Source organism: Festucalex cinctus, chromosome 11 (genome assembly GCF_051991245.1).
Source record: "Festucalex cinctus isolate MCC-2025b chromosome 11, RoL_Fcin_1.0, whole genome shotgun sequence".
NCBI lineage: Eukaryota > Metazoa > Chordata > Actinopteri > Syngnathiformes > Syngnathidae > Festucalex > Festucalex cinctus.
The window spans coordinates 18,388,354-18,408,871 of record NC_135421.1 but is presented as its reverse complement, the minus strand read 5'-3'; the positions used below and the strand labels follow the sequence as shown (position 1 = coordinate 18,408,871).

At 38.4% G+C, this 20,518-nt stretch overlaps 1 protein-coding gene across 1 annotated transcript in view; it reads left to right on the top strand.

Moving 5' to 3' along the window:
* The window catches only part of lrp1bb (low density lipoprotein receptor-related protein 1Bb), a 291,575-nt gene that overhangs the window by 211,580 nt on the left and 59,477 nt on the right, over window positions 1–20,518 (top strand). Inside the window, exons 45-57 of the mRNA XM_077536047.1 lie at window positions 36–161; window positions 1,447–1,575; window positions 1,676–1,795; window positions 4,216–4,329; window positions 4,560–4,709; window positions 6,835–6,957; window positions 11,010–11,129; window positions 11,920–12,048; window positions 13,522–13,644; window positions 15,252–15,392; window positions 15,610–15,797; window positions 19,440–19,623; window positions 19,715–19,800. Coding sequence (XP_077392173.1) covers window positions 36–161; window positions 1,447–1,575; window positions 1,676–1,795; window positions 4,216–4,329; window positions 4,560–4,709; window positions 6,835–6,957; window positions 11,010–11,129; window positions 11,920–12,048; window positions 13,522–13,644; window positions 15,252–15,392; window positions 15,610–15,797; window positions 19,440–19,623; window positions 19,715–19,800 — 1,733 coding nt within the window. The remainder of the gene's footprint in view (window positions 1–35; window positions 162–1,446; window positions 1,576–1,675; window positions 1,796–4,215; window positions 4,330–4,559; window positions 4,710–6,834; window positions 6,958–11,009; window positions 11,130–11,919; window positions 12,049–13,521; window positions 13,645–15,251; window positions 15,393–15,609; window positions 15,798–19,439; window positions 19,624–19,714; window positions 19,801–20,518) is intronic.

The window sequence follows — 20,518 nt, the reverse complement described above, 5'->3', positions numbered from 1 at the left end:
GATGCTTAACACGGTTTGGATTGTTTTTTTTGAAGGTGAGCTCTCACCGTGTCAACATATGAACGGCGGCTGCGGTGACCTTTGCCTCCTGACCGCCCAAGGGAGGGTCAACTGCACTTGCCGCGGAGAGCGCGTCCTCCTCGATGACAACAGATGCGTGTGTAAGTCCCATTCAATTATGCAGAGACCGCAACTGCTAACCCGTAAAGTGTTTGCACCAGCGGATATTGATTTCAATTGTACTCGGCATGGATTGGTTATTTGGATGTGCGTAGTTTAACCTTGGGTGTTTACAATCCAGGGGTGGGTCAAGTATGGGCCGTGGGCCTTACACAGACTACGGTGAGTCAGTTTTCCCATCAGATGAGTTCATTTAAATGTATTTTATTATTTAATTTTATTTTATGATTATTTATTATTTTTATTTTATTGTATATTATTAAATCATTGGTTAAATGCTTTATTTAAAAAAAATCACAAGTAAAATCAACTGTTTTATATATATTTTTTATGGTGATTTTAATTTGTTGTACTTATTAATAATATAATTAATAATTATTACTTCAGTAATACAATTAATTATTGTACATATTTTGCATAATATGAGGTTGGACGGTACGGCTAAGCAACGGTACGATCCGTACATCTGGTTTTGGCCCGTGGTACGGTATATTTTCAGTACGATTTGTGTATCGGTAATTTTTTTTCTCTCTCCCGAAATTACATCTTTAAATCAAGTATTTTACATATTTCACATACTAAAGGGTGGTACGGTTCCGCTAATCCAAGGTACAGTCCATACTTCAGCATTTGGCCCGTGGTACGGTATATTTTCAATACGTTTTGTGCATCGTCAAATTTTGTTTTCTCTCCCAAAATTACATCTTTAAATCAAGTATTTTACATATTTCACATACTAGTGGATGGTAGGGTACGGCTAATCCATGGTATGGTCCGTACATCAGCATTCGGGGTTTGGTACGGTACAGTTTTGGTACGTATTTTGTCAATAAAGAGAATAATTTGTGTGTGTTTTTCTTGTTGGCCAAAACTACGTTTGTTGTGTATGTGTAGTGTACTATAAAATAAGTATAACAAATTAATTAGCATATCTAACAAAAGTGAGTACACCCCTCTCATTTCATGCATACATTTAATTATTATATCTTTTCATGGGACAAAATGAAAAGTAGTGATTTTACAGCTTATATAACTAAATGTTTTTCAAAATAAGTCCAAATACAACCATTAATAGCTTAAGCCCTGGCAACAAAAGTGAGTACACCCCCAAATGAAAATGTCTAAATTGTGCACAGTTACAGTGTCTCAGGTTTGAATAGGGATCATATGTTTTAAATTTGGTAGTAATTTTAAATTCTCACTGATAAATCAATAACGTATCTACTGATGCATGGGTTTTATGAGACTGTCTGTCTCGTATTGCAGCAAAAAAGTCATCTTGCAACATCCACAGCGAGTTTGAGTGTGGGAATGGAGAGTGCATCAGCTACGAACTTACCTGTGACGGAATCGCACACTGCAAAGATAAGTCCGATGAAAAGATGCAGTATTGCGGTAAGAAACACTCCAGTGACTTGAATGATGAATTTCACGCTGTTTGTTATGTTCACGCCAATGAAATCTAAAAAATTAAATGTCTTTTGAATGTGTCCAGACAACAGGAAGTGCCGTAAGGGCTTCAAGCCCTGCTACAACCAACGCTGTGTGGCCAACAGTCACTTCTGTGACGGGATCGATGACTGCGGGGATCATTCTGATGAAGCTTTCTGTGCCAGTAAGTCGAGGCTGATTGATCTGCCGCCATTCAAACCGTCCTCCGACGCCTCGGAGGGCAGGAGCCCCGCCACGTTTATGCTTATGTTATTACAAGCCACAAAACCTCATGCTGCGCTAAGCCTCTCAACTTCTAATGAGTCCTGAGATTACAGAGGATGCACAAAAGACGAGGCCCACCCTCGCCGGACACCCCGGAAAGCTGCTTTTCAATGTCTGCACAATCCTTTTTTTTGGTTCTTCACTCAGCAGGGCTGCCAACGTTTTTGTTTATTTTGAAAAGTCCCAACAAGCGGAGAAGTGCTCTTCTTTCTGAGCTCGAATAAAACGCTGCACAAGAGGAATAAAAGGAGATTTAGTTGCACAAAATTTCATGTCATTTCATTGCTCTCAGAATTATTCACGTGATTTGAATATTAATATTAAATATGAAGGGCCATGTTTTCCAGATTATAATTCGCTCCTGGAAGTATAAATCACAACTGTAAAAAAAAAAAAAAAAAATTGGGGGGGATAAATTTATTACAGTATACAAAAACCGAGACAAAGAACAGTAGAACTCGTTTCCTCATTGTGTTGACAGCAGTGAACAAACACCAGTTGGATTTGGGACTTTTTTGAAAAAAAATGTTGAAAATGTTTTTCTTTTTCCTTTAAAATGGCTTACCTTAACTCAAATGCTGCATCACTTTGTGGCCATAGGTCAAATCCTGGTCAATTATTGCCCATTTTGGTGCCGTAAATAGTAAATAATACTTGTGGTGGAAAATGCATGCTAAACTAGCAATATGTCACACATTAGCTGCCACGACTACTACTACTTTTTCTTCTACTTTCTTTGGTGGTTGGCAAATATTTTAATTTGGATTTGGCATTCTAAAAAACATGGCGGTAATGCACCAAAAGCAAAGAAAGTAGAAGAAGTAGTTATGACAACGAAGGTGTGATGTATCCCTACTAGGGAAGTAACAATATCCAGAAATCACGATACGATATTATCACGATATGAAGCTCCCGATAACACTTGGTTCATAAGTATATTACGTGCCCCTTCATCTGATTATAGCGTGAATTTCAAACATATAAGGGCCAAAACATGCCTTGCGAAAATTAAGTTGCGCTAAAAAGCTAGCCACCAGAGGGTGCTAGAACTGCACAAATGGAAATCAACCTGACTTTTTTTTTTTTTTTAACAGATGTGCTGCTTTTATTATCGTGACATGATGGTGCCGATATATTGTAGCAGTTTTAATATTGCAATATCATTTGCTACACGATGAGGGATTCTAATTAACTCATTCACTCCCAGCCATTTTCACAGAAACAGTCCTGTTCGCTCCCGGCTTTTTTACTGGATTTTGACTGATTTTGCAAGGCCCACAGAATATTGTGTTGTATTGCTATAAAAGCACGAAACCTACCAAAAGAAAGTTTAAAGTCTCTTCTTTCATCAGGAAAAAAAAGTATGTTTCTATCTGTTTCCGTTTTTCAGCAATTAGCATTAGAAGACAGCTAAGTTTCATCAGTTTCCACAAATCTATTCAAAATTGTAAGTAATTGAGCTTTTTTTCTAGATGGTTCTGGTTGATCTCCTTTGCTCTGCTGCCACCTGCTGGCCGTTTGTGTAATAACTACAATTTCTGCAACCGTTCTTTGCAGTTGAGAGGCTGCATCAAAGCCTTCTGTATGCTCTAGCACAGGGGTGGCGAGATCCGGTCCTCGAGGGCCGCAGTCCTTCAGGTTTTGGTTATTTCACTTCTTCAACACAGCTGATTCATGATCAGCTCATCAGCAAGCTCTGCAGAAGCCTGGTAACGAGCCTGTTAATTGGAATCAGCTGCACTTCGAGTAGGGAAATCTATAAAACCTGCAGGACTCCGGCCCTCGAGGACTGCAGTTTGCCACCCCTGCTCTAGCATAAAAAAACAAAAACAAAAAAACGTGTAAATACGTCTTTGGGACACTTAGAACATTAAAAAAAACGTATTTACACGTTATTGGGAGCAAATGAGTTAAGGAAAGCGATTTTAAACTTAAAAGCAAAAACTTCTCCATAGCTAGAAGTTTCAAATGCATCCAAGACTCATTCGCTGGCGTCAAAGGGACGTGGGAACGGGATTTTGGCTGCCAGATCAAGCACTAATTTTAATACAGTATACAAGTCACACCTGTGCAAATGCCACAAGACCAGAAAACTATGACAAAAAGTGTGACTTTATAGTCCTAGAAATATAGTATCGCCTATGAGTTTATTATCATAACATTCACATGGTTGCACAGACATCACATCCGACAGCAATTTGGAAGGAGCAGCTTGCACCAAAGAGATTATTTTTTTTTTTTAAACCAAGTATTGTTGTGTGCTGTGCTTGTAATGCCAACTGTGTTATCCTTGTGAAATGCTAATTCTCTCCTCCCCAGATGTCACATGTGGCTCGTCAGAATTTCCCTGCAAGGATGGGAGCTGCGTAGCCGGCGCCGCCTGGTGTAACCAGGTCATCGACTGCGCCGATGCCTCGGATGAAAAAAACTGCAGTGAGTCCTCAAGGCCGTGCTTTTTGCGTGGCACTTAAAAAGGAAACATAAAGTCAAAGCTCCACCTCTAGCAATAGAGCTGTGCTCTCAGTTGGATCCAGCCTCTGGAATATGCGCATGTCACTCGGATCACAGAGAATAATGCCCCCAAACACCAAAGCTTACCTCTACCTTTTACTTGCCACGGTGACTGACACTTATTGTGCTCTCGTCTTCTTTTTTGTATTCAGACCACAGCGACTGCTCTCACTATTACAAGTTGGGGGTGAAAGAGAAAGATTTCATCAGGTGCAACTCAACTTCACTCTGCATCCACCCCTTGTGGATCTGCGACGGTGCCAACGATTGCGGAGATTATGCCGATGAGGCCAACTGCCAGGGTGGGTCACTGGAAATTAGACTTTGCGCTGACATCGCTGGATTTTGACATTTAAAAAATGGATGATTTTTTTTTTTTAGAAGTAATTACAATATGGCACTCACATATCTAGACTCAATATACATCATCTTCATTAAAATCCAGAGGGGTAGGGTTCAGAAAATACAAAGGGCACCTTTCACATTAGCTTGTGGTCCTATCCGCCAGATGGGGTGTTTAATCCTCCGGTTTAGTTGTGGTTCAAATTGACCCGTTTGGAAAATGTAGGGAAAAAACAAAACAAAACTCAGGTTAAACTTTGTGTGCTGTTTTTTTTTTATTTTCATTATCAACTCGTTCACTCGCAGCCATTTTCCCAGAAGCATCCCCTTTCATTCCCGGCTGTTTTACTGGATTTTGACTGATTTTGAAGGCCCACATAATATTGTATTGCTATAAATACATGGAATTTACCAAAAGAAAATTATTAGTCTCTTCTTTCATCAGGAAAAAAAAAAAAGTAAATTTCTATCTGCTTCCGTTTTGCAGCAATTAGCATTTGAATATAGCTTATTTTTATCATTAGTCACAAATCTATTTTGAATTTTGAATAATTGAGCTTTTTTTCAACATGGCCCTGGTTGATCTCTTATACTCTGATCCACCTGCTGGCCGTGTGTAATAGCTACCATTTCTTCAACTGTTCTTTGCAGTTGAGAGGCTGCATCAAATTCTCTAGCATTAAAAAAAATAAATAAAAAATAATTAAAAAACGTATAAATACGTATTTGGAAACTTAAAACATTTAAAATAGAACATATTTATACGTTTTTGGGAGCAAACATCATAAAGACTGACTTTGCATGGACATCACTTTGCACATGCACAGAGAACATTCACTGCTTTAAAGGAATACTGTACTTGACTCATTTTCAGCAGGAAAAAGTTAATATTTTGTATATATTTTTACATTTTTTTTGTATACAATTAATACCGTTGAAAAAAATAAATAAATTCCCCTGCTGTTGACTGAAGATGACATCACCTGTGCTAATGTCGTTCAAATTCCTTCTGGAGAAAATATTAGCTTTTTACTGCTGAAAATTGCGCAATTAGTCAAGTATCCCTTCAAGCACCACCTCTGGGGTTCAGCGGGGATGAAATAGAGCCGTAGTAGTTAGATTTGTAACTTTCATTTTGCAAAGAAAATGTTTGAGATTGAAACCTCGCTAATTGTTCGCCACATTACCCAAAAATCCACACTTTCCCAGCCAACAGTAATTTGCTTATCTGTCCTCCGAGTTCAAGTGGATATTTTTGGTTGAAGGTTTCGTTTGAAAGTGGTACTTCACATTCCCCTTTTAATTAAAGTCACAGCTTTGCAACTTGTATGTTTTTTTGCTGGCAATAAACAATAATAAACAAATAAAAAAGTCATTCCATCCATTCATTTTTAAAAACTTTGAATCAACTTTCAGAACTCTTGAACGTGTTATACCGTATCTGTAATCCTGTGAATTTGGCTTATTATGATATGTATAACATACCGTATTTTCCGCACTATAAGGCGCACCTTATTATAAAGTGCACCTTCAATGAATGACATATTTTAAAACTTTTTTCATATATAAGGCATTACAGTAGAGGCTGGGGTTACGTTATGCATCCATTAGATGGTGCTGCGCTAAATGGAATGTCAACAGATAGTCAGATTGGTCAGTCAAACTTTATTAATAGATTACAAACCAGCTTTCTGACAACTCCATTCACTCCCAAAATGAATAAACAGCTGTTGTATTATTTTCTCTGAGGTAAAGTATTAGTATTAGCTAGCGATCCAAGATGGCGGGATCTTCTGCACATGCGCGTCGCGGATCGTGCAGGGTCACCGATAGCGTCTTGACAGCGAGACCTGTTGCGGCTCAATATTGATCCATATATAAGGCGCACTGGATTATAAGGCGCATGGTCAGCTTTTGAAAAAATTGAAGGCTTTTAGGTGCGCCTTATAGTGCAGAAAATACGGTAATAATGAAAGAAATGGCAGAATGACAATGTACATAAGTTTTCTTTATTGAAGCAGCAGTTGAGCGTTAAATAAACACCAGCTTCTTCTTTTTTTTTCCTCCTTCTTCATGCTCATCAAGTCTCTCACGATCAGAAGTGCGAGGAAGGCCACTTTTCATGTCCCAGCGGGAACTGCATCTCCAGCGTTTGGCTTTGTGACGGCCAGAAAGACTGCGAAGATGGCGCGGACGAATTCCAGTGTGGTAAACTAACAAATGTCAACTCGCTGACCTGAATAATGCTGTTTTGTGTGCTGTGCAGAACACTTGTTGGAAGATGGGATGTTTATCTTGTTCGCCAAAAGAAGCCTTTTGTTTTTGTCTGTTGTTCATTTCACTGGCTCCAGCCTTGTAAACAAGCATTACATACAATATGCACTTTAATGAGGAGACCGAGAGAGTGAGAGATGCAGTGATTATTTATATTACCATGAGGCAATTTCACATCACTTTGTTTTGCTGTCTTGCATTGAAAGTCAAATTCACATCCGAAAATCAGCGTACGCTACCTTACATGTCTCAACTTCAATCTACACCGTATGGAAGAAGCAGAGGCACAATTGACTCGATGTAGATTGTGATCATTTTCTGCCAAAATACTTATTTATTTATTTATTTATTTATTTATGTTGCAATATTCCTGACTGGTACATCCTGACAGTCCCAAGATTTAGCTCAGCACCATATATGAATCCTCAGGAAGTGAGGTACATAAAACACTGACCTACATTTTTCTTAAAAAATAAATAAATAAATAAATAAATAAATACATTTTATATATATATATATATATATATATATATATATATATATATATATATATATATATATATATATATATATATATATATATATATATATATATTAGGGGTGTCAGGCGATTACAATTTTTAATTGTAATTAATCACATGACTTCACTAATTAACTCACGATTAATCACAAATTTTACATCTGTTCTAAATGTACAATAAGATGTACTTTAAATTATTCTTCCACGTTTTCATACCCTTGTTAGCATAAACGTTGAAAAAAATGCTAAACTAGAAGATATGTTGCTGCATATTTTAGTCATTAATACAATAATTTCGTAATTCATAAAAAAAAAAAAAAACTAGTGTGATATTGATTTGTTTTTTCATTTTCTGCCACTAGGTGGCATAATTCCATTTGTAAAATGTTGGTGACGGCTCAGTGCATTTTTCTTTTTATATTAAGAGCTGTCTAATCCTTAACATGAAGTAACTTGCGAAATTTTGTATATATTTTTTTAATTGTAAAACACATCATAACCCCAGTCTTCACAAATATGTGCATTATCATTAAAAATTTATTCCTGCTAAATTTTGACGTGGACGTGTCTGCTGGGTTGTGACTGGAATTCCCCCAGTACAGGCTTTCCAAATAAGGACTGGTCATTAATTGTGTGTTAAAAAAATGTTGTCGCGTTAAAGGACCTTTAAATTAAATCAAAATTAACGCACTAATTTTAACACTCCTAATGTATATAAAACATACTAACTTACTAATAACATTAATAATATTTTTACAATAATGGTCAAACAACGAAAACTACTTGGCTTATTTGCCCAAGTTTCGACAAACCTTGCCTGGTTCACATTCCTTTTATAAGCAACACTTTTGTTCACACTTGGGTCGCTAGGCAGCGGGAAGGCAGTTCCGAGTTAGCATTTAATTGTCTTGGAGTTATCTGATCTATTGTGTAAATTATTGTTGGAGGGTGTGCATTACACGTGAGCGTTTCCCATTTCCTCATTTTGTGCCAGCGTGAAACAATGACAGCTCATGCTTCATATTCGCCTCTATCGGAATAGATATGAATTATTCCGCAGCCTCGTTCTGAATAGCGTTTCAGGACAAGTAGACAATCCTCCCATTCGGCTGCGTTAATTATCATATAAAAAGCTGCAGACACTGATAATCTGACTGCAAAGGCAAAAAGGGTTTCAGGAAAATGTCATCGCTGTTTCAAATAATTTCTAATTCCACACCCTCTTCGATGAAATCATCATTTGTCACTTGGCTGTGCATAATATTCTTTTCCGCTCTATGCAGGCGCTGTTCCACGTGAGAAACAAAAGAATAGCTTTGATGCATTTAACATGCGGCAGACCTGCGATTTTTGTAACGCACTTGAAGTGTCTGAAGTGCAAATTTCCTTTCACGTACAGCAAGTCTGCATAATCACGGTTTCCACATTTAGCCGTTTAACATTCTTCGAAGCGTTATCTTACATCTTCACAGACAAAATCTGACAGCAAGGTAAACGCACACACGCCTCCCGGGCACCCTTCACGAGCACGATCCATATCCATAATTTCTCGTCCCGTCGTCTGACCTGCAACGCGCATCCTTCCTCTCCTCTCTCATCAAAGCTCTGGCAAACCTGGCACCCGAGAAAAAGCCACCATTGAACGACTCCCCGGGGGGGAACGCGGAGCGACTTCGCGACACACGCTCAGCACAGATAATGACTATATGTGCATTTCCGCACAATGATCACCACGATGCCTTTCCATTAACCTCTAACTGTTTCCCATCAGCGCCGGGTGCTTCTTACCAAATTGATGGAAGGAAATTACCTTCAATAATCAATTCTTTAGAGATTTAGATATTAAAAAGTGTTGCCAGCATCATTAGGTTTGTTGCATCAGCCAAGGTATATGATAATATTTCACAATTCCTCTTGATTAGAATGCAACACTGTAAAACTAAAGCTGAAGTTGAGATGAATTAGAGTGACCTAACCTTAGGTTAGTTACATTTTACTGTCACAGTATAAAAACAACCAAATAGCTCTGCTTTAGCAGATATTCCAAAAAAAAACATTATATGACAATTTTGATGAAAATCAAATATACAAAAAAAAAAAATCTTACTCTGAACTTTAACACATTTAATCACTAGTCAAGTTGTGTTATTGCTTTAGCTAATGCTAAATGCTAGCTTGGTTGACAGTTCAACAGTGCTAAACAAGACAGTGCACTCACTATTAGTGACAGATACAGTTATTGGAAGTTGGCGGTGCCATTGACCTTGCGCCGGTCCCGCATTGTAAAATTTGAAATATGCCACCAGAAATGCTCATCTTGCATTGGGTTTGACTGGCGACAACTAGTAGGACTACATTTCCCATGATTCTTAGACACGGAAGCAGGAAGTAGTTCCAGTTCCGGGAGGATGAGATATAATGACATTAGTCGTATGAATCTCTATGACAGATGAGTGATTGACAAACACATGGGCCAGTTGGCTGAGTGGACTAAAAAAAGAATAAAAAAAAACTAACAAACGGGATGCCGGGATGGGACCTACGTAAAATGGGGACAAAACCATGGGAAAACCAGGACTGTCCTGATTAAACCCAGACGTATGATCACCCTATCTAGGATCGTCATCTTAGCTTAATGCTAACAAGCAATGCAAATGGCATATAAAAGCTAATTTTTTTTTTCTATAAGCTAGCATTGTTTTGCAGTATTATGTTTTAAGCAATGGATATTTGAACACAAACTGGGGTATACGCATGTAGACAGATAATATATTCTTTTTCTTCTGCAGAGAACGACTAATATTACTGCAGCTTGAGGCGTGACCATCTCTTTGTGTCTGTATCATACTGCCCCCCGGTGGCCCGATTAGGAAACAGAGTAAAACTTTATATATTGTAATTCCTAAAGATTGTAAAGGGTCTTTGATTTAGGACTTTTTTTTAATTAATTTATTTTATTTAATTTTTTTATTATTATTTATTTTTACATCAGAACACGATGCTGATACAAGGCTATAAAATACAACTTTGTATTGAAAAACAGTACGTACAGTGTTAACTGAGCCTGTTCTGTGAACAACGTATTCTTATGCAATTGTGCACGTCGCTCTTAGCAACTAGTCGACTCTCTGGAGCGTTCATGTGACTAGTTTTGTCAAATAATCAAAACTGTGAAAACGGCGTCGAAACAAGAAAGCAGGTGCTGGCCTGTACAGCACAGTAATGTGTTAGGATTTTTATTTTATTTTTTTTAACATAGGAGCAAATAAAAGAAAAGCTAATGAATTGAATTTCGTGTCTGAGTGGTGCCTATATGATGCTACTCAGACAAGTCAAGGCAAATTCAAACCACCAGCCAAGCCATTTGTTGTGTTTGATCAAAAATAAATACTCTCAGCCCTTCAAGTGTGTCTGCCAATGTGTCCCCAATGTGCCATTGATTTTTTTTCCCTTCCTGCCTCTGCAGACTCTTCATGCTTGTGGAACCAGTTTGCCTGCTCCAAGAATAAGTGCATTGCCAAACAATGGCTGTGCGACGGCGAGAACGACTGCGAGGACGGCCTTGACGAGAGCGTGCAGATCTGCGGTAAATGCCCGTCGTGGGGGAAAGGTCACATCGGCTGCGGTACATGACGAGAGACAGCTCCTTTGTTCCTCCAGCAGAGTTAAAAAAAAAAAAGAAGAAAAAAACAGTGCCGAAATAAAGCAATCTTAATGAGACACGCGTTATGAGACTGCAGGCGCCTCAGATGACTCAGGTGGGCATAAATAGATCTTTAACGGAGGACCAGGAGGCAGCGCTATTTTGGTGGATGAAGAAAATGCCAGCGACTAATGAAAAGCAGATTTCTTTTTTGTAATGTTTACATAATTGTTGTAATGGATGGAAATATTTTCATAATCTGTTTAAGGTGCGTGTGGGTAAGTTTTAGTCAAACACAACTTTTTGTTTCTTCGTTGACAATCGCACCATGTTTTTGTGGTTCGATATGAAATAATAATTCAAATAATAATAAGACAGTGATAAATTCGGTGTGCTGAGAATGAAATGGCCTTGATGAGTCCGAATATTCAGCTGGGGGTCATTCAGTATTCAATTTCTTACCATGAATATAATGTAGATTCTTGTTCCAATGTAGCTTATACTGCCTAATTGAAATAGCTAATTTGTTGTAAGTACAGGGAGGTGGTCCTCGGTTTACAACGATCTTGATAATAAAGCATTTCAAACTGCCATACTTTGCTTTTTTTTTATGTGATTGTATAATATTCATGGCCTGGTCAGATACTTTCTGATTTACGTACAAATTCTTACAGCTTTAAAATATATATATATATATATATTTATTTTATTTTTTTTCCCTTCTTTTTCTCAGGCTCAGTGACCTGCGCTCCAGGGCTGTTCAGCTGCCCGGGATCGTACGCTTGTGTTCCAAAACGTTGGCTCTGTGATGGTGAAAGAGACTGCCCTGACGGGAGTGATGAACTTTCTGCAGCTGGCTGTGGTAAACTCCCAACTTGTTGTCCTATAAGTTGACCGGGTCACTGCAGCTGTTTATATAAAGTAGCTTTTGGTTGTCCTTTCGGATATTTGTATACAATTCAACAACTTGGTGTTTTCTCCTTAAACACTATAACAGTGGTCAGAAAAGACAAACTTCAGTGCAGTCAAAGGACATTTTCAGATCAAACCAATGGGCTCGCTTTTTGTGACCGGTGCGACGCATGGCTTAAATCTGCGCAGAGGCAGGTTAGACTCAGTGTTGGTAAGATCCTTGCATCTGCAATGTTTCGAAAATAGAGTCCCTTGACTTGTTTTGCAAAGCACCAGTGCTAATGCTGCATTTGAGGATGGAAGTCGGACTTTTCTGAGTTCAAACCAGGAAGTGTGTACAGGAACACTCCCTTGAACTTGGAAATTCCACTTATGGACAACAATGTGACGTCACTCTACAATGGTTTCCCCTTCGGAAACACAGACCGTGAATGGTAAAAGACAATTTACTCGAGTATAAAACTAGATAGCTTTCTTCATTCATAAATACAGTAAAACAACGTATGTGACAGTATGCCGCTCTCTCCCGGCATGAAATTATTCGACTACTGAATTCTATGAAATGCTTATGAAATAAGATATAAACAATACATGAAGCAAAATTACGAGCAGGTAAGTTTTCTGGAGGTCAAAAATGAGTTTTAAGAACCAAAATAAAAAAATAAAAAAATTCACCGCTATCCGCCATTTTGGTTGTTTACTTTCACATCAAACGCTTTCAGGTCGGAACTGGGAAAAACCAACTTGGATATATTCGACTTACGACCATCCTCGAATGCAGCATAAGTACTGACCTGCTATGCATTTGCTTGAAATGTCAACACACCAAACAGTACTCGAATGCACTTAGCGATTTAGAGATACTTTACCCCCGTGACTGTCAGCAGCACAATGATAACTTCTGATGGATCTAAATGGAAGCTTTATGAGTATTCTAGAAAATCAATCATTTTCTGCCCATTCTTTGCCCCGATCTTTATGTAAAAAGCCCCAATATATTGGAACCTACTATAGAGCAGAGGAAAAATACTTGCTGAAGCCCCCCTTGAGGTGCACATTTTGTTCTTTGAGTTTGAATCCGTTGAGATACGGTAATAAAGATGCCACCCAGCAGCCTTTAAATATTTAGCAGTTAGCCATTTTGCAGCTGATTTACATTGCTGTGAATCCTCACTCAGCAGTCCCACAAAAAAATCCCAAATGGAATGTGCCTGTAGACCCTCTGAATGTTGGTCATGTAGCTCAATAGGACAGTACATAAATGGGGGCATTTGAACCCTAACTGCTTCATGATGAAACACCACTATAAAATAATTATGACGACAAAGACGGCAGTAGATTATTATTCTGTTTAGGACACCGACTCTTTTCTATGCCGCATGTGAAAATGACACCCGGGCCTTCGTCTTCTCATGCATTTTAGCACCCAACAACACGTGTGACGACAGCTCCTTTCACTGCCGCAACAAAGCGTGCATCCCGCAGCGATTTGTCTGCGACCACGACGACGACTGCGGCGATGGGTCCGACGAGTCTGTGGAATGCGGCAAGTGGATGCGTTTCCTGCCCTTTTTTTGCTCTTAATATTCATCTGCCGTTTATGATTATGACCTCATTTGCATGCGCTCTACTTGTTCTCTTTCATTACAATTTTTAATAGGATAGCCTAATGACAGCTTGAGGCTGAGAATGACAGTAGAAAAATGATGAGCCAAAATTAAGCCCTTATGAGGCACCGCGCTCGGCTCAAGTAACAAACGCTGAAAAAAACACCTGCTTGGAACAATCTTTATAAATCATTACATTTACATTGAGAATTATCGCTGATTAAATGAAATGCACAACCTGTAATAAGATTTTTTTTCACAGTGTCGTTTTGCTCAACATAGGGAATTTCTTTAATGTGTGGATTTACTGCCCAAAGAAATGGACTTAAATATACTATAATTTGTTTATGGATATAGACGTACATTGCATATTGTCTCATGGGAATTGTCTAACACAGCTTTGATTTATGGCTGATGAAAAATTGTGTTTGTTCTTGAAATATATTGATGTAAAATTCACTCTGGAGACACTGCAATGTTTTGGTGGTAAATGAACAATAGTGGTCACAAAAGTACTCACATTCTGTACTTAAACAAGAGTACAGATAATTTCAAACTAATGATTTTACTCATACTTAAAAAGGGAGAGTTTGTAATGTTGAAACTTCTTGCAAGATTTGAATACCTTTTGTTTTTTTTTGTTTTTTTGTTTCTTTGTTGTTTTTTTTACCCCATCGATTATTTTACCAATGTATTCGGCTAATGCTGACAATTTCTACATAAAATATATATATATATATATATATATATATATATATATATATATATATATATATATATATATATATATATATATATATATATATACATATATATATATATATATATATTTTTTTTTTTTTTTTATTTTTTTTTTTAATTGCAAACTCCCCTGTAAGTAGTGGTAAAACTATTTCTAAAAAAAAAAAAAAAAAAGTTAAGGAATGATTCAACACCTTTTAAAAAAAAAAAGTAAAGACTCTGAAATGTACCTACAAAAGTAAAAATGCATGTTTAGTGTCAATTATAAATAGTTCCTGTTCTGATAACTTAACATAAAAAAAGAGTAAAGTACAGATCACGAAATGAGTGAAATAACTATAACTAAAATAGAAAAAAAATCTGTCAACAAGTTAGAATAAAAATGAAAATATTTATTTTTAAAAAAGCCAGTATTTAATTTGTGTGATTTTTTGTTTATGTTTTCAAAATATTTTATAGTGTTTTCTACTAAATATTTACTTCAATGTTTTTACACAAAATTTGAAAAAAAAAAGGCTAAATCTACTTCTAAAACTAAGAAAAAGTCAACTAAAATGAAGCTTTTAAAAATAAATGAACTAAACTAATACAAACTAACAAACCACTCTCAAAACTAATTAAAACTAACTACATTTTATAAACAAAACTCAAAACGAAACTATTACAAAACTTTATTGCTTCCCACCACTGTTGAACGATTAGCCTACTGCCTTGCGCAGCTTTATATAGCCGTATCGAGTTGCCTGTTAAACGGACTTGTCAGCGATGCAGCTTGCAGAAAATGTGTCCGTCCATCTTTCTCCAGTCTACCGCTCATGCGGATCGGGAGAGTTTCGCTGTGGGGACGGTCGCTGTCTCCTCAGCGCGCAGTGGGAGTGTGACGGCTACGCCGACTGTCCCGACCACTCGGATGAACTGCCTCTGAACCTCAAATGTCTGGCCGCAGGTAAGACCGCTGTTTGACTCTCAGCTGGAACCTTTTTAACGGAGTTACCGGCAGCACAAGTGATGAGGCCACGCGATAGGAACAAAAAGCCGCTCGAACCAACAGGGTGTCCGTGACCGGAATTAAACGGTCAAGGTCCTATGTCAGGACAAAAATACCCCGCCAATTTTTTTCTGAGGAATTTATTGCAGATGCAACCATGTGTCACTCTTTTCAGGAAGTTTGTGCAATGGCTCCTTTTTCATGTGCTCCAATGGACGCTGCATTTCCGAGGGCAATCTCTGTGACGGGAGAGATGACTGCGGCGACCAGTCGGATGAGAGAAACTGCAACGTCAACGAGTGCTTGAATCGGCGTGTGAGCCGGTGCACACAGGACTGTCAGGACCTTCCTGTTGGGTACAAGGTGAGAGCCCGGCCCAGTGAACTGTAGTTGTTTATCCAAGGCGGGCGCATCCGAGACTGACAGTCCTTCAAAATCTCTTTATGTCTCTTTGGGTCTGCCAATTGAAACCAAACATTCCTAGTCCTTTGTGTTAGGTTAATAGGGCTGAGCTATTCTGGCAAAAAAAGAATCACCATTATTTTGATTTATATTGAAATTTTGATAAGTAAACATGATTATTCATTAATTTATAAACTTGAATATTTATTATTTACTATCAAAAGTCAATTAGCATAAAAAAACTAGCTTGACGAATATATGCGTCGGTGGCAGTAAACGGGTGACTATTAAGTGTATGAATCGGTGGTGACTTAAACTGAGATGCGAATTGGCTGTCAAAAAACGAATGCCGAATCAGAATTTTCGGATACCAGTGAATGATTCATATCATGTTATCATGTGTCCTAGTGTCACAAGAATGTTTGAATGGCAACGTGCATGATGTAATACATATGCGGGTGTGTGTGATACCCCTGAAATGCGCATTATTTAACGCTTTAGCAATCCATCAATAAAGCCCACTTAGGCAGTGTATCAACGCCGTTGTCGTTACTTCGTTATTGGCCTCTGACGCTGTCCTAGCATGTAGGGAGTTTGCAAACTTGGACGAACCCTCCTAGGTTAGCTTAGTGCTAACTAGCAGCTATGCCAGAACACAGATGGATTTAAATTTGGCCAAATATGAAAAAAAAAAAACACCCTGGCCGATATATGACAATGGATTCTTGAGGTTAAAGTAAGTTATTTTAAACAAAAAAAAAAAAAAAAGAAACACTTCCCTATGTAGATGCGGCTGCCTTAGCGCGTTGGCCGCATACAGTTTTGGTACACACTGATGTGTTTTCAAAAAAGTAAATATGAGGCTTTGTAAAGTGCTTTGGACAACATATGGTGTAGATAAAACGCTATGCAAGTGCACTCTATTTAGCATCATGATCAAATAGGATCTTTCATTTTATTGACTATGATGGGTTTTTCGCCACAAGTACCGGTAATAACTCATTCAAATTGATTTGGGATAGGGCAGTTAATGAATATGCAAACACAGATTTGGGGTAAGAGTTCATGCAGCAACCAATATAAATATCTATTGCAGTAACTGTGTTGTTGTCGTTGCATTTTTTTTCCAATTAACTCATTCACTGTCATTGGCGCATATATCCGTCAATGGTGGTGAAAGAGTTAGTTTATTTTATAATCCGGAGAGACAAAATTGAAATCACAATGAAAATTTGATTAATCACCCAACCCTTGTATGTAACGCAACTCTCCAATTTCTCAATGAATTGCTTTCTAGAAATGAATTTAGCATGATCGGGCTTGTCTATCCATGATAGCAATCTCCCGAGATCCCGTATGACCCCCTGGGGGGCTATAATCCAAATAGGGATGACTCAGCGCTATCTGACTGGACGCTTAGCAAGTTCTTATATCTTTCCAGCTGTGCCATGAAATCATTGCTCCATTGTTGCTTTTGTACACATTTGTCTCGCCGTTTACTTTATTGTGGAAATTGTGTTTAGACCGAGGAAAATAATCCTGTTTTGTTCATTGACTCCAAAGAATAAATGGCTCCATTACCGCACGGTATTGACGCACTTAGCATTTCTTTTGTCGCAGAATGAAAAGTGTTGAATGCTTCGTTGTTAGTTCTACTTCTGCTCTAATATTTGTATATGCTAAGCTACGTTTACTGACGGACGGACTTCAAGTTCAAAGATTCCAGCCGAACATCTGCTCAAGCTACTCAGGTGGATCGTATAAATAATGCACACCGTGCACATGAACGTGTCGCGACTGGCCCATCATTGAACAGATAAAATCGTGAGGGGCACGCATACATTGACTTTTGCAATCACCTTGAATCTTGCAAGGACGGTTTAATGATATGCCAACGACTGTTTGCGCTCACTGCCTGTTCCTGGTGTGCGATGTCAGGGTGGAATCCGGGTCAAGGCCGCATCCACTGGCGCCTTGGCCATCCCCCTCTGTCACACTGTGACTGTTTATGCCTTCATCCCTGGATTTACCTCCTCCTCGGCATCCTGGATGACCAAGATGTTGCTTGCGGTGTCTGAAAAGAAGCTGAAAACGCAATAAACTTGCGCTTTCCTGCGGTGACAGGGTCAGAACTGGACAGGGTGCGCATCAATATAGACCTTTATCTGAAAGTATTTGTGGTCTCAGCAGTAGACCGGAAGACTGGCCAAGGAAAAGGCTTTCATGTGGATCCATTGTCGCTGATACAAGCACTTTTCAAGGAACACAAGACTGAATGAAAAACTAACCAGCTATTCCGTGAAATGGTTAATTTAAACTCTTCCCCGACAAAATTGCCAATTAATAATTGGCAATTATGTTGAGCAATTATGATTTCATAGCACTTCTACTGTATCGGGCATTTTAGACGTTATCATCGTGACGTATCGCGTGCATAAAATACGCATTGAATGACATGGCATGAATGGCAACAAAGAGACAAGAAATTATTGCGGCACACGGCGGACATCAAAGGTGGAATTACGCCTTACAGCGAAGAAGCACTTCTTCAAAAGCAGTACAGCCATGGAGGACTCGCCCAAAGATTTGTTTCTGTAAAGTTCTGGATGGGAACTTGCACTGGTTCTTGTATCTTAATGCTCACGATATTATACTAACAAACAGTAATAACAAGAAGACTTCATGTTCTCAGTTGAAATATTTACTGGATGCCAGAAAGATCAAGTACACAGCTGCAGAGTCCTCTTCCATTTGTATTCAGAAGAGGAGCTGAGCTCAAAATCGTCCCTGCACTTATACTGTCTAGGCCGTCCGCCCACATGGGCGAACGGCTCCGCCTCCCTATGTGAGAATGTGTAGCCTTAACTGGTTTCTACTGGATACCTATGTCAGAATGCAGACAGATAGAAAGGCGCCAAGCAAGGATAATTAACCGCGACATAACGGTCTAGCTCAAGTCATCTATGTAGTCATCAAGAGGCCTAATCTAACATTTCCAACCGAAAGCCGAATGAAACTGGCAGATCCAGCCGCCGGCGAATTAAAGTGGACGGTAAACATCCGGGTGACTTGTACTCTGCTAGGCTAAACTACATGTCGTGTGCTAAGCACGCTTTAGCCCACATTAGGAGCGGCCACCCCTCGCCGCTCTGAAACCGGACGTGCTGAGGATTTGACTCTGAACAGAATTGGCGCAGTATTTGGGATCGAAGAGGTCCTTTTCTTGCCCGTTATGTCCGCAAATTCCCATTGGAATGAGTGAAGACGGCTTCCGGGTTACGCACGGGATACGTCATCACGATCACGTGACCAGGAACATAGCGTTACACACCGTACGTTTGAATTCTGATACTTAATCAGTTTAAAATAAAATCCAGGGAATAAGATGCCAGAGATATTTGCACTTTTATTCTTTGTAACACAATGCCTTATCCAATACTGGAAAATGATTTATAAGTGTTATCACTTTAAGTTATTCTTAGCTGTCTCCTTTGCTGCAACATGTTATATTCATAAGTGTTTTGTCCACGTCACCAATGTCATGACTGTATCTTACCGTTCTCAAACGGATCTCTTGCGCTCTAATTGTGCTTGTGCCATCAGTGCAAATGCTGGCCCGGTTTCCGCTTGAAGGATGACGGGAGGACATGCGTCGACGTTGATGAATGCTCCAGCACCCTCCCCTGTAGCCAGCGCTGCATCAACACCTACGGCTCCTACAAATGTCTGTGCGTCGATGGCTACGAAGCCCTGGAGCGTAACCCAAACGTTTGCAAGGCTGCATCAGGTTAGAGTTCTTTTTGGGGTTTTCATTTTCATTTTATCATCAGATTTCAAGTGTCAACAGAGCAGCAATTGTATGCGTTCCAAAATTTCAGCTGAAGAGCCTTTTCTTATCATGGCCGACCACCATGAGATTCGGAAGTTGAGTGTGGATGGCTCAAATTACACCATCTTGAAACAGGTAAGGAAAATTTGGTTTGGTTTGGTTTTGGTTTGTATTGGTTTTGTTTTGGTTTGTTTTGGTTTGTTTTGGTTTTGTTTTGGTTTGTTTTGGTTTGGTTTGGTTTGGTTTGGTTTGGTTTGGTTTGGTTTGGTTTGGTTTGGTTTTGGTTTTGGTACTGCGAACACTACAGTGCCCCTGAAGTTAGGGCTGTGCAATTAATCGAAAATCCAATTACAATTACAATTATTACACTGCACAATAACAAAATTACCATAATTGTAAAAAAAGATTAATAATACTAATTTCTTAATTTACTATTTTCTAGTAACTAATTTAATACATTTGCATCATTACAGAGTTTTAATTAATTGTATTTGTCTTAACATTTTTTTATTTCTTTTTTTACTTTTAAACATTTTCTTGTTTTGTACCAAAAAAAAAATGATCGTCCTACTGCACAGTGCACATGCTGCACTCCAACTTCAAGTTTTTAGCAACATAAATAAATAAATAAATATTATTATAAATAATTATTATAAATTCTGTTGATTCAAAAGAACTTAGTACATAATTCTAGTGTTCCTATTTTTTTTTTAATTGGTCTTAATATTCTTAAATGTTTAAACATTTTCTGGTTGTGTACCAAAAAATAATCCTTTGAATAATCGTGATTTAAATTACTGGCAAAATAATCATCATTATTGTTTTTTTTTCCATAATCGAGCAGCCCTACCTG